A 14,111-nucleotide genomic window follows, 5' to 3' on the forward strand; every position below is an offset into this window, starting at 1 on the left:
AGTGGTCTAGGTGGCCCTGGGAGTGGTCTGGGTGGCCCTGGGCCACAGCCCCTCTGCCCCCCCCCCCAGGTACGTTGCATAATCTAGCCTCACTCTTCATCTGTTAATTACTGAACCACATAATCCACAGCACCGTTTGGGCTCTCCAGAGTTCTCAGTTATCAATGTATTAGTGAAATACTAAGAAATTCTCTCCGTAAACTGTTTGTTCTGACTGTTGTGTGAGGTTGACGGTACAGACTCGCAGTGCGGCGTTCAAGGTCATCTTCCTTACGGTAAGTCTTAATAACCGGCTTCCAAGAACGGCTTCAAGAGCTTGCAGAGTAAATGTTGTGGAAGCTGTGTTACTCGTATGTTGGACAGCGTAGTGGCATAGACGGCTGTAGAGCAGGTCAGTGTCCAGCGTCGTGGTATAGACGGCTGTAGAGCAGGTCAGTGTCCAGCGTCGTGGTATAGACGGCTGTAGAGCAGGTCAGTGTCCAGCGTCGTGGTATAGACGGCTGTAGAGCAGGTCAGTGTCCAGCGTCGTGGTATAGACGGCTGTAGAGCAGGTCAGTGTCCAGCGTCGTGGTATAGACGGCTGTAGAGCAGGTCAGTGTCCAGCGCAGGACCACCTCCCCCTGCCCTCTGCTGCAGGACCTCCTCCTCCCCCTGCCCTCTGCTGCAGGACCTCCTCCTCCTCCCCCTGCCCTCTGCTGCAGGACCTCCTCCTCCCCTTGCCCTCTGCTGCAGGACCTCCTCCTCCCCCTGCCCTCTGCTGCAGGACCTCCTCCTCCCCCTGCCCTCTGCTGCAGGACCTCCTCCTCCCCCAGGGCCCCCGGGGGCCGAGGCCGTGGGAGGGTGAGGGGCGCCTAAGAGCACCCTTCACCACCTATACAAGAGCAACACCCATATTACCCGTAGTAATGTCCAGGGGACAATGGCCACCAGGGTGAGTACCAGCCTTTGTGTGTTGTCCCCCGCTCACTCCTCTCCCTCTCACCCTCTACCTCTCCCTCACACACCTCTCCCCATACTGATGGTGCTGTAGAAGGTGGACGATGTACCGGATGTGCATGTAATATATTTGAGCAATCTTCTCTTGTACATGGAGCAGTGAAGCGCGTCAATGACTGGGCAAGTACACTACAAAGAGAACTTGCAGGCCACCTTGCCACTGAATTGTTAAAAAACAAAAGCAGTGGACTTATATACTGTGACTCGCAGAGTGCACTCCTGGCACTGAACGCACATAGTAGTGACACCCAGAAAATAGTCAGTGATATTCGAATGAATGTTTTAGCTGCTAAAGAAACCCGATTTTAAATTTAATTCATATGGATACCATCACATATCGGCATCTTAAGGCATGACACTGTTGATATGCTTGTAAAGGCAGCCTGTAAAAAACCAGTGGTAGAAATTGATATAGGTGTTTCATTAGCAGTGACAAAGAGAATACTTTAACAAATATTGGATGAAAATCTTACTGACCTCACACACTCACAAAGACCTGAAAATTGTATCTGTATTTATCATAATAAATATTATGATAGATATCGTGAGGAGACATTCACATATGGGACTAATAGAACAAGAACTCGGCAATGTGATGTTATAGTGGCCAGAATACGCCTGGGATATAGACGTATCTGGCAGCTTTCTCAAAACCCAAATGTCGAGTACACAATGTGTCACCTTTGTGAAAGTGTAGAATACACCACCAATACACCAACTTTGTGAAAGTGTCCAATACACCATGTGTCAACTTTGTGAAAGTGTAGAATACACCAACTTTGTGAAAGTGTAGAATACACCACCAATACACCAACTTTGTGAAAGTGTCCAATACACCATGTGTCAACTTTGTGAAAGAGAAAACATGCACTCCCTTGAACATTATATTGTAGAATGTCCCATATTGACTGAATTTCGCCCTCCTGGGCTGAGGTATGCTGAACTCTGTAACTACTGTATGAGTATTGAAACACTTGATGATATATTGGACTTGTACCCAAGGTTGACTATGTAAAACAATGCATGTAGTTATACAATGTGATGTAACCATATAACCTGAGCTTGTGAAAGCATCTTAATCACTTTCAATGATTAAGTGCTTAATATCACACACACTAGTTGCTATAGTAGCTATCTTACCCTGTCAAAGTAGGAGAGACATATATGTATGTGTATGTGTGTGTATTCACCTAGTTGTATTCACCTAGTTGTGCTTGCGGGGGTTGAGCTCTGCTCTTTCGGACCGCTTCTCAACCGTCAATCAACTGTTTCTAACTACTGTTACTACTACTATTTTTTTTTATTCCACATCACACACACACACACCAGGAAGCAGCCCGTGACAGCTGACTAACTCCCAGGTACCTATTTACTGCTAGGTAACAGGGCCATAGGGGTGAAAGAAACTCTGCCCAATATTTCTCACCGGCGCCCGGGATCGAACCCGGGACCACAGGATCATAAGTCCAGCGTGCTGTCCACTCGGCCGCCCCCCCCCCCCCCGGAGCCGGCCGAGAGTGTGTGTGTATGTATGTGTATGTATATGTATGTATATGTGTATATATGTATACATATGTAGGTATGTGTGTATGTTTGTGTATACAGGATTAGTGGAAACTGCTCAGACTTGCATTTCACCTTTGTAAACGCACATTAATGACACTGTAAAAGACACCTTGAACACTGTTTATGTAGGAACAGAACTGTTTTATGTTTATGTAAATCTGTTTATTTACGTAATTCTGTATATAAGTCAGATTAGCATTTTAAAAAACACAACAATCATCTTCTGTGGTTGATTGTTCAATAAACTCCTGAACTATATGTTTAACAGCTCTCTCACACCTGTCCATGGAGGACAGAAGAAAATGTATATATATATGCTAGTTAGCATTATAAATGTCCGGCCACGTCTGTGGTTGGAAATAATAATAATGTTAAATAAACTCTCCGTCCCTCCCTCTCACCCCTCTCCTTCCCTTTACCTCCCTCCCTCACACTCCTCTCCCTCCTTCTCCCTCCTTCTACCTGTGCCTCTGTCCCAGTATCTCTTTGAAATTGGCCGAATGCTTTCCCACACCCTGGAAGCTCCCGAGATGTATTTGATCTGTCATACACAGGACTGGGCTATGATCTGAATGCTCTGTATACTCTGTATGATCTGTATGACCTGTATGCTCAGTCCTGTGAGTGTTGAGCACTGTTCCCACGCACCGGCCGCCTCTGGGGCTCCATGTGTCCGTCTGCAAGGTCCTGCGAGTCTTCATATTTCCAAGTTGACTAAAAGCTTTCCCACATTCCGGACACTTGTGAGGTTTATGCCTCATATATGAAGCCTCACATGTGCCTCTTCATGATCCCTATCTGATCGAATTTCCTATCTGACATCTTCCGAGAGAGAGAGAGAGAGAGAGAGAGAGAGAGAGAGAGAGAGAGAGAGAGAGAGAGAGAGAGAGAGAGAGAGAGAGAGAGAGAGAGAGAGCGCGAGAGCGAGAGCGAGAGAGAGAGAGAGAGAGAGAGAGAGAGAGAGAGAGAGAGAGAGAGAGAGAGAGAGAGAGAGAGCGCGAGAGCGAGAGCGAGAGAGAGAGAGAGAGCGAGAGAGCGAGAGAGCGAGAGAGCGAGAGAGAGAGAGAGAGAGAGAGAGAGAGAGAGAGAGAGAGAGAGAGAGCGAGAGCGAGAGCGAGAGAGAGAGAGAGAGAGAGAGAGAGAGAGAGAGAGAGAGAGAGAGAGCCCCGCCATGAGTGATCCACCAGCCAGCAGGGGCCGTCATTACACATGTGGTGGCAGCAGGGGGTCCAGCCGCCCCAGACCCCCCTACTATTATCACCACATCAACAAATATCACGCGACATTAACCAGAAATGATGCCTTAATTGCTCCTCCATTTCCCGCCACATTAACCAACACTGGAAGGGTTGGATGAGAGGAAAATCTGAAATAATATAGACGCAGGGGCGGCTTGGGCGCCCCGAGGGTGAAATTAAACCGCCAAAATTGATGCCATCGAAGGCGGCGGCCGGCCACCGGACTCGGGAGCCCCTTGCATTATACTAACGCGCTAAGCGCTCCGTAATCGCAAGATTTCACTTAATATCTCCCGGCCACTCCTCTTCCGGCGGTCGTGGGGCATAGGGAGGGGGTCGTGGGGTATGGGGAGGGGGTCGTGGGGCATAGGGAGGGGGTCGTGGGGTATGGGGAGGGGGTCGTGGGGCATAGGGAGGGGGTCGTGGGGTATGGGGAGGGGGTCGTGGGGCATAGGGGAGGGGGTCGTGGGGTCTGGGGGAGGGGGTCGTGGGGGAACTTTCGAAGGGGAAATTGATGAGAATATCAGAATAAAAGAATCTGGCAAAGGCCTATATGAGGCCATGAGAGGCCTCTTTATACCCAAACACACACACTCATGTAGGTACCCAACCACACACACACACACACACACTCATGTAGGTACCCAACCACACACACACTCATGTAGGTACCCAACCACACACACTCATGTAGGTACCCAACCACACACACACACACACTCATGTAGGTACCCAACCACACACACACACTCATGTAGGTACCCAACCACACACACACAGTCATGTAGGTACACAACCACACACACACACAGTCATGTAGGTACACAACCACACACACAAAAACACGAACACTCACGTAGGTACACAACCACACACACACACACACACACACACACAGTCATGTAGGTACACAACCACACACACACACTCATGTGGGTACCCAACCACACACACACACACAGTCATGTAGGTACACAACCGATGTCTGAAACTGTCCCTTGAGACTACTTGTCGGGCACTTAGGGCCAACAAGCACCATATAAGTCTTAAACCAAATTTCCGAACCAGTTTACCGAATTGTTTCTAAATGTAAACTTTATCTAGTTTAAATCTACTCGTCTTCTTGCTTGGGTTTATATCCTGACTCTTTCTTATCCTGGCCCTCGCGGGGCGCCACCGGCGTGAACAAGTTAGTGGAGGAGTGAGAGTACTCATCCCTAGCCTAGAGTACTAATTCTTGGCCAGTTATGTCCCTTAAGTGTAGTGGAAGCGTGTTGAACAGTCTCGGGCCTCTGATGTTGATAGTTCTCTCTTGAACACTGTGAGGGGTCGGCCAGTTATGCCCCTTATGTGTAGTGGAAGTGTGTTGAACAGTCTCGGGCCTCTGATGTTGATAGTTCTCTCTTGAACACTGTGAGGGATCGGCCAGTTATGTCCCTTATGTGTAGTGGAAGCGTGTTGAACAGTCTCGGGCCTCTGATGTTGATAGTTCTCTCTCAGAGTACCTGTTGCACCTCTGATCTTCAACGGGGGTATTCTGCACATCCTGCCATGTCTTTTGGTCTCATATGATGTTATTTCTTGGTGCAGGTTTGGGACCAGTCTCTGTCTTAATATTTGTGTTACTTATTTTCGAGGCTTTAAGCATTACGGTGTTGGAACATATTGCTCACTGCTCCCACACTCTTTTGACCAAACTGGCCATATTTTGACCATATTTTTGACCATATTTATGATATTGTCATATTGTCCCGTGGTCACTAGTGTGGTTCTGCCCTCACCAACCCGCACGACTGGAAATAAATACGCGAGATTTCGGTCCGCCCTGGACCATTATATTAAGTCGTGTAATGGAACAAGAGTTCCCTTATATTACACGATAATGGTCCAGAGATGGACCGAAACCTCGTATGACGGTCAGGACCGCGGGTATATTTCCCCAGAGTATATTAGCCCAGCATAAACCTTACTCAGTCAAGTTTACCACATTTCAGTCCATTTTGGAAACCTGTCTAATGCCGTCAGAGGCTTCGTCTTGACCACCGCCCTGCCCGTCTTGACGGTAGACAAGCAGGATGTCAAGTAGATGCTATATAGCTGTATCTACCTCCAGACAGTATCTACCTCTACCTGCGCCCATATTGGCAGCCTGGCACAGCTGTGGCACAGTGCCAGACCATATAGGACCCTTCCCATTCTGTCCCCCCCACACACACGGATAACTACCTCGTTGGAGGCTGCATGGTAGTTCCTTCCCTCTAACTTACTGTGAGTACCGTGCCGTCTTAACTATTTCTACATGTCTCTTAGCGACTGCGACATAAGAAAGTTGAGCAGAGGGGTGGCTGGGGAGGGGGGTGGGGACCCCCCCTGTAGCCTCCACCATGGTGGAGGAAATGGTTGACTACCATGCTACACCTCCCCCCCCCGGCCCCCCCTTACACCACTCACCAACCTTTAACCCTAACCATAAATCTTCACGTGAGAGAAGCCTTCACTACAGGTACTGTGCACACCCGGATATACGGGTACCACCCCTGGTACCCTACGGTGGGCAGCTGCTGCCATCGGCGGTAAGAATTGCATGGAGAGCTGCCGCGCTGGCCAGGTGGCAGCAGACACGGCCAGGGACGTGGCAGCAGACACGGCCAGGGACGTGGCAGCAGACACGGCCAGGGACGTGGCAGCAGACACGGCCAGGGACGTGGCAGCAGACACGGCCAGGGACGTGGCAGCAGACACGGCCAGGGACGTGGCAGCAGACACGGCCAGGGACGTGGCAGCAGACACGGCCAGGGACGTGGCAGCAGACACGGCCAGGGACGTGGCAGCAGACACGGCCAGGGTCGTGGCAGCAGACACGGCCAGGGACGTGGCAGCAGACACGGCCAGGGACGTGGCAGCAGACACGGCCAGGGACGTGGCAGCAGACACGGCCAGGCAGTGAACAGGGTGCCAGCAGTCTTAGGTAAGGACTGACTCATATAAACATCTTTCTGTAACTCCACTTTCCCGTCTGGCTCAAAACATCAGTTGGAAAACATGACTTTGTAGGATGAACAACCCAGCGGGTTTTCATCCTATTGGGGAGTGTTGTACATGCTGCTATGGCGGTGTGTCCACTCACAGGATGAGTGGCGCTGCCCAATACTGTCACTATGGCGGTGTGTCCACTCACAAGATGAGTGGCGCTGCCCAATACTGTCACTATGGTGGTGTGTCCACTCACAAGATGAGTGGCGCTGCCCAATACTGTCACTATGGCGGTGTGTCCACTCACAAGATGAGTGGCGCTGCCCAATACTGTCACTATGGTGGTGTGTCCACTCACAAGATGAGTGGCGCTGCCCAATACTGTCACTATGGCGGTGTGTCCACTCACAGGATGAGTGGCGCTGCCCAATACTGTCACTATGGCGGTGTGTCCACTCACAAGATGAGTGGCGCTGCCCAATACTGTCACTATGGTGGTGTGTCCACTCACAAGATGAGTGGCGCTGCCCAATACTGTCACTATGGCGGTGTGTCCACTCACAGGATGAGTGGCGCTGCCCAATACTGTCACTATGGCGGTGTGTCCACTCACAAGATGAGTGGTGCTGCCCAATACTGTCACTATGGCGGTGTGTCCACTCACAAGATGAGTGGCGCTGCCCAATACTGTCACTATGGCGGTGTGTCCACTCACAAGATGAGTGGTGCTGCCCAATACTGTCACTATGGCGGTGTGTCCACTCACAAGATGAGTGGTGCTGCCCAATAAACTCGCCCCTTGGGGCAAAATTAAAAAAAAAAAATGACTGTAGATCGATTGGCCAATGAGGCTGCAGGAAAGAAAACATTGATTATGACTTTGGACTATCTAATGCAATTATTAGAAACATATAAAATTTAAGAAATTACTTCAGATTTAGAAGAACTAAGAAATGCCCAGAGACCTGAAAGCTGCAGTATTAAAAGCTATGACAACTTTTGTAATAATAGGCATTTGTATGGTCAGCACAGTAACCGGACCAGGCAATGTGATGTAGTCATTGTGGTAATTCGCCTTGGCTATAGGCACATCTGGCAGGTTAGTGAGGCTGAGCCACTACCAGAATACTCAGATTGTAAACTCTGTGATAAACCTTTAGTGCATTCCCTAGAACACTATATTGTTGAATGTGAAATCGTAAAGGACTTCAGACCTCCTGGCCTCTTGTACCACCAACTGTGTAACTATTTCATTGAAACTGGACGACATCCTAACAATTTATCCTAAATATGCTTGTCCATTTTAAAGAATGAAGAACAATCTTATTTATATTACTTCCAAGCTGCATCACTTATGAACCCATCCCTGCCCTTGTGTGGCAGTGCACAATAGAAAGTTGTTTTCACATATCCATACATTAAAACATTGATTGTAACCATGATATATATGTGCTTCCGCCCACAGTTTAGACCTATTGTCTTGTGTATGACCCTCTGTCCTGCGTGACAGTGAATACCAGCATTATTCTCAATTTAATAAAACTTAATTGAAATCCTCAGATTAGGCAAATTGTAATAATTTTTTGTCAACAAGATGTTGATAATTATAAAAGTTATAAACCATGAGAATCAATCCCCTATCGCTCAATCATCTATGAAATCAAATCCTTGAGGTTACCTTGAAATGATTTCGGGGCTCAGCGTTCCTGCGGCCCGGTCCACAATCACACACAATCCCCTTTCAATTTTAACCGAACACAAAAATGGATAAACCTAATCGTTACTCCCATTACTAGTTGGCAACCACCCCCTCCCCCCCCTCTCTCCCTCATTGCCACCATTACTCATAAAGTGTGAGTGCCCCATGCGGGAGCCAGTAACTCTCCCCACCTCCCCAGAGGAACGATAAAACACCCACACATTTACATAAGTGAAGGCGGGTAAGATCAGATCGTAGCTCCATCACAGTCGATGGTGCATGGCCGGGGTGGTAGAGCGCCGCCCTCAGGAACACCAGCGAGGGCGCCATACCCGCCATATTCCTACCAGGTGCTCCACCTACTCTTTATTAACCCACTAAAGATTAGCAGTAGAAAAAGAGGGATGGGGGGGGGGCGATAAGAGAGGGGGAGGGGGCAAGAGAGGGGAAAGTTGGAGGGGCCAGATAGACATAGAGGTTTATCTGGGAGGTGTGCAGAGAGAGAGAGAGAGAGAGAGAGAGAGAGAGAGAGAGAGAGAGAGAGAGAGAGAGAGAGAGAGAGAGAGAGAGAGAGAGAGAGAGAGAGAACATTGACCAGTCTTGAATTAAAGCGCGATAAAATCTTCTCTTTTTTGTTTTCAATATTCGTTTATGTTTTACTGATACTGATTTTCTTAAGACTCTATTAAGACTCAGCAATGCATGCGCATTGCTGAGTCACAGCAGCCTTCCCCTGTTCCGCCGTCCTCGCCACCATTCCCCCCTCCCCTTCCCCTCGTCCTCCCCACCATTCCCCCCTCCCCTTCCCCTCGTCCTCCCCACCATCCCCCCCTCCCCCTTCCCCTCGTCCTCCCCACCATCACCCCCTCCCCCTCCCCCTTGTCCTCCCCACCATCCCCCACTCCCCCTTCCCCTCGTCCTCCCCGCCATTTACCACTCCATCGTCCAATGCGTGGCAGCCTTGATCTGATGTTCCTATCAGAAAAATGGGAACATCAAATGATCTGATGTTCCCATCACTGGAAAGTAAGAAGCACGGTTAAAAAAACGAAATGAAAAACAATGACAAAATAAAAAAAACTATACTTACGAAAAGAACGGTATGGTAAACAACACAGCTCAATTCCAACGCAATGTCACAACAAATAATTAAATCAAAATGAAAATAAATCGAAATCTATGAAAATTAAATTTATCAATGCAATCGGAAACATCGAAATGGAATCGTAACATATTTAGTACATCGTGTGTAGCTATTTCGTGCAACAGATGGTGCTGCTTAAAAAAACCAAGTTTTTACCTGTCACAGGTGTGGCATAGTAGGTATATAAAAACACACTCGTATTGGAAAGGAACGTTGTGTCAAAATTTCATAGCAATCAGTAAAGATGTTTCAAAGATTTCCCTCACATGAAAAACAGTTAAAATTTGTTTTCTCCAGCCATAGTGGTGACATCTATACAGTATGTATATATATATATATATATATATATATATATATATATATATATATATATATAAACCTGCTCGGATGCGAATAGAACGTTGTGTGAAAAATTCACAGCAACCGGTGAAGAACTTTCGGAAATTAGCGATTTTGAACAAACGAACATTTCCATTTATATTCATATAGAAGATTAGAATTGTGTGTTTAGTTAGGTCTAGATTAGGTTATGTTCAAGATCTGTCAATAATTATTTGTATTGGCAGTAGGAGGGGGGGGGAGGGTTGGTGGTGGTTGATGGGGGTTGACTGGGGTTGACGGGGGGGGGGGGGGGGGTTGGCGGGGGTTGACGGGGGTCGAACGGACAGGGTGAACGAAGCTCCAGTCGATGTGAGTTCGAGCCTCATCGGCTGTGAGTCGTGTGTTGTGTTTTTATTCATCAACAAGGGTTTGGCGGGCTGTGATGAGTACAGGTGATGAACACAGGTGATGAGTACATGTGATGAGTACAGGTAGTGATGAGTACAAGTAATGTTGAGTATAGGTTCTTAACAGTACAGGTAGTGTTGAGGACGGACTGTGATGAGGGCGGACTGTGATGAGGACGGACTGTGATGAGGACGGACTGTGATGAGGACGGACTGTGATGAGGACGGATTGTGATGAGGACGGATTGTGATGAGGACGGACTGTGATGAGGACGGATTGTGATGAGGACGGACTGTGATGAGGACGGACTGTGATGAGGACGGACTGTGATGAGGACGGACTGTGATGAGGACGGGACTGTGATGAGGACGGGACTGTGATGAGGACGGACTGTGTTGAGGACGGACTGTGATGAGGACGGGATTGTGTTGAGGACGGACTGTGTTGAGGACGGACTGTGTTGAGGACGGACTGTGTTGAGGACGGACTGTGATGAGGACGGACTGTGATGAGGACGGGACTGTGATGAGGACGGACTGTGATGAGGACGGACTGTGTTGAGGACGGACTGTGTTGAGGACGGACTGTGATGAGGGCGGACTGTGATGAGGACGGGACTGTGACGAGGACGGACTGTGATGAGGGCGGACTGTGATGAGGACGGACTGTGATGAGGACGGACTGTGATGAGGACGGACTGTGATGAGGACGGACTGTGATGAGGACGGACTGTGATGAGGACGGACTGTGATGAGGACGGACTGTGATGAGGACGGACTGTGATGAGGACGGACTGTGATGAGGACGGGACTGTGATGAGGACGGACTGTGTTGAGGACGGACTGTGATGAGGACGGACTGTGTTGAGGACGGACTGTGTTGAGGACGGACTGTGATGAGGACGGACTGTGATGAGGACGGGACTGTGATGAGGACGGACTGTGATGAGGACGGACTGTGATGAGGACGGGACTGTGATGAGGACGGGACTGTGATGAGGACGGACTGTGATGAGGACGGACTGTGATGAGGACGGACTGTGATGAGGACGGACTGTGATGAGGACGGACTGTGATGAGGACGGGACTGTGATGAGGACGGACTGTGTTGAGGACGGACTGTGATGAGGACGGACTGTGATGAGGACGGGGACTGTGATGAGGACGGACTGTGTTGAGGACGGACTGTGATGAGGACGGACTGTGATGAGGACGGGACTGTGATGAGGACGGACTGTGATGAGGACGGACTGTGATGAGGACGGACTGTGATGAGGACGGACTGTGATGAGGACGGACTGTGATGAGGACGGGACTGTGATGAGGACGGGACTGTGATGAGGACGGACTGTGTTGAGGACGGACTGTGATGAGGACGGACTGTGATGAGGACGGGACTGTGATGAGGACGGACTGTGATGAGAACGGACTGTGATGAGGACGGACTGTGTTGAGGACGGACTGTGATGAGGACGGACTGTGATGAGGACGGGACTGTGATGAGGACGGACTGTGATGAGAACGGACTGTGATGAGAACGGACTGTGATGAGGACGGACTGTGATGAGGACGGGACTGTGATGAGGACGGACTGTGATGAGGACGGACTGTGATGAGGACGGACTGTGATGAGGACGGACTGTGATGAGGACGGACTGTGATGAGGACGGGACTGTGATGAGGACGGACTGTGTTGAGGACGGACTGTGATGAGGACGGACTGTGATGAGGACGGGACTGTGATGAGGACGGACTGTGATGAGAACGGACTGTGATGAGGACGGACTGTGATGAGGACGGGACTGTGATGAGGACGGACTGTGATGAGGACGGACTGTGATGAGGACGGACTGTGATGAGGACGGGACTGTGATGAGGACGGGACTGTGATGAGGACGGGACTGTGATGAGGACGGACTGTGATGAGGACGGGACTGTGATGAGGACGGACTGTGATGAGGACGGACTGTGATGAGGACGGACTGTGATGAGGACGGACTGTGATGAGGACGGACTGTGATGAGAACGGACTGTGATGAGAACGGACTGTGATGAGAACGGACTGTGATGAGGACGGACTGTGATGAGGACGGGACTGTGATGAGGACGGGACTGTGATGAGGACGGGACTGTGATGAGAACGGACTGTGATGAGGACGGACTGTGATGAGGACGGGACTGTGATGAGGACGGGACTGTGATGAGGACGGACTGTGATGAGGACGGGACTGTGATGAGGACGGACTATGCACACTGCCTCACGCCTGGAGATACAAGCAGGAACAGCTAGACAAGTTGGGGAAAAAAAGAAAAGTATATATCCCCACCAGGCTTCAGCCCGCACCTCCCTCCCTCGGATACACCAGCCCCATCCCTCCCCCTCAGTCCCCAAGAGAAGGGCAATAAATGAAGACCCCCAGAAAGCCCTCCCTTCCCCCCTCTCCCTGCCTCCCTTCCCCCCCCCCCCTCCCTCTCCCTGCCTCCCTTCCCCTGATAAATGTCTGACTCTAAAATGATTCATCCAGACGGTGGGAAGCTGGCAAATGCTTCTATTATCGCCTCGGGGGGTCGGCCGGGTACACAGGGGGCGCCCGTCATCACCCTTCTAAACCAGCCAATTTTATGTTACCCTCCGTCCTCCCCCTCCCCATGTATTCCCTCCCTCCCTACCTCCCCTCTTCTTTAATCCCACCCCTCCCCCCTTCCTACTTATACGTACCTATTAGTACCTACCTATCATTGACTACCGGGTGAGGGGAGGGGGGGGGGTGAGGTCTATATAGCTGTTTATGCCTGGTATAAACAGCCTTGGTTATACTGTATCTCTTGACTAATAAACTTTCCCGACCTTCGAATTCCTGACGTTCGAACTCTTTGTCGAACCTGAGCCTTCAAAGTTGCGGATGGTTCACATCGGGGGAGAACGAACCTCGGTGATGGGTATATTACTTCGAACAGAGTACAACTGAGCGGTTCTCTGAAGACTAGGATGATATTCCACTTCATGGTGTCCAGTGTCCGCGGGTCTCCGCTGCTGCACGGCAAGGAACGAAGGATACATAACTTGGGTGAGTGTAATGACACAGTGAAGGGTCGCGACACATGTCCTCGCCCGTCATTCCTGGAGGATTCACCACCAAAGAACGAACCTCGCGAAGCAACCCATCCTCGACTCAAGTCCATTACATCCAGCGGTCGACCCCACAGACGCATTCGTAAATTAGTACTTGCTCTTCATTCAAAACGGAAATTTTCTCAAATATAAATAAATATTATAATATATTAGCAAATTGTGCATATATAGGCATAGGTTAGGTTAGGTGTTTAGGTTCTGTTGGCGATTACTTGTATTTGTAGTACGTGGGTGAAGCATTTACAGCGTTGTGGTTCGAACAAAATTCGTCAGTGAAGCACTTGTTCCGGAAATGTTCGAACGATATCAGTTGTGAGTCGTATGTAACAGCCCGTCCTCCAAACAAAGATCCAAAAGTGATTCCATCCACCCGCCAAACCCCCCGTTTATAAATGAAAAGCGGTTTACACACGACTCACAACTGCCGACGTTCGAACAGTTCCGGAACAAGTGCTTCACTGACGAATTTTGTTCGAACCACAACGCTATAAATGCTTCACCCACGGACTACAAATACAAATAATCGCCAACCGAACCTAAACACCTAACCTAACCTAACCTATGCCTATATATACACAATATGCTAATATATTATAATATTAGTTTATATTTGAGAAAATTCTTGTTTTGAATG

General features: G+C 49.4%; 2 protein-coding genes across 3 annotated transcripts in view; one reads left to right on the top strand and one right to left on the bottom strand.

Moving 5' to 3' along the window:
- The window catches only part of LOC123769566 (protein Wnt-5b-like), a 501,917-nt gene that overhangs the window by 110,524 nt on the left and 377,282 nt on the right, over nucleotides 1-14,111 (bottom strand). The window lies entirely within an intron of this gene.
- On the top strand, nucleotides 6,385-6,747 carry LOC138354450 (protein DR_1172-like). Its single transcript, XM_069308644.1, has one exon. The coding sequence runs from the start codon at nucleotides 6,385-6,387 to the stop codon at nucleotides 6,745-6,747; it is 363 nt and encodes a 120-aa protein (XP_069164745.1).

The sequence above is a fragment of the Procambarus clarkii genome, chromosome 63 (assembly GCF_040958095.1).
Source record: "Procambarus clarkii isolate CNS0578487 chromosome 63, FALCON_Pclarkii_2.0, whole genome shotgun sequence".
NCBI classification, from domain to species: domain Eukaryota; kingdom Metazoa; phylum Arthropoda; class Malacostraca; order Decapoda; family Cambaridae; genus Procambarus; species Procambarus clarkii.

Bases quoted from the DNA above. Each gene is read 5' to 3' on its own strand.
- LOC138354450 (XM_069308644.1), top strand. From the start codon at position 6,385: ATGGAGAGCTGCCGCGCTGGCCAGGTGGCAGCAGACACGGCCAGGGAC.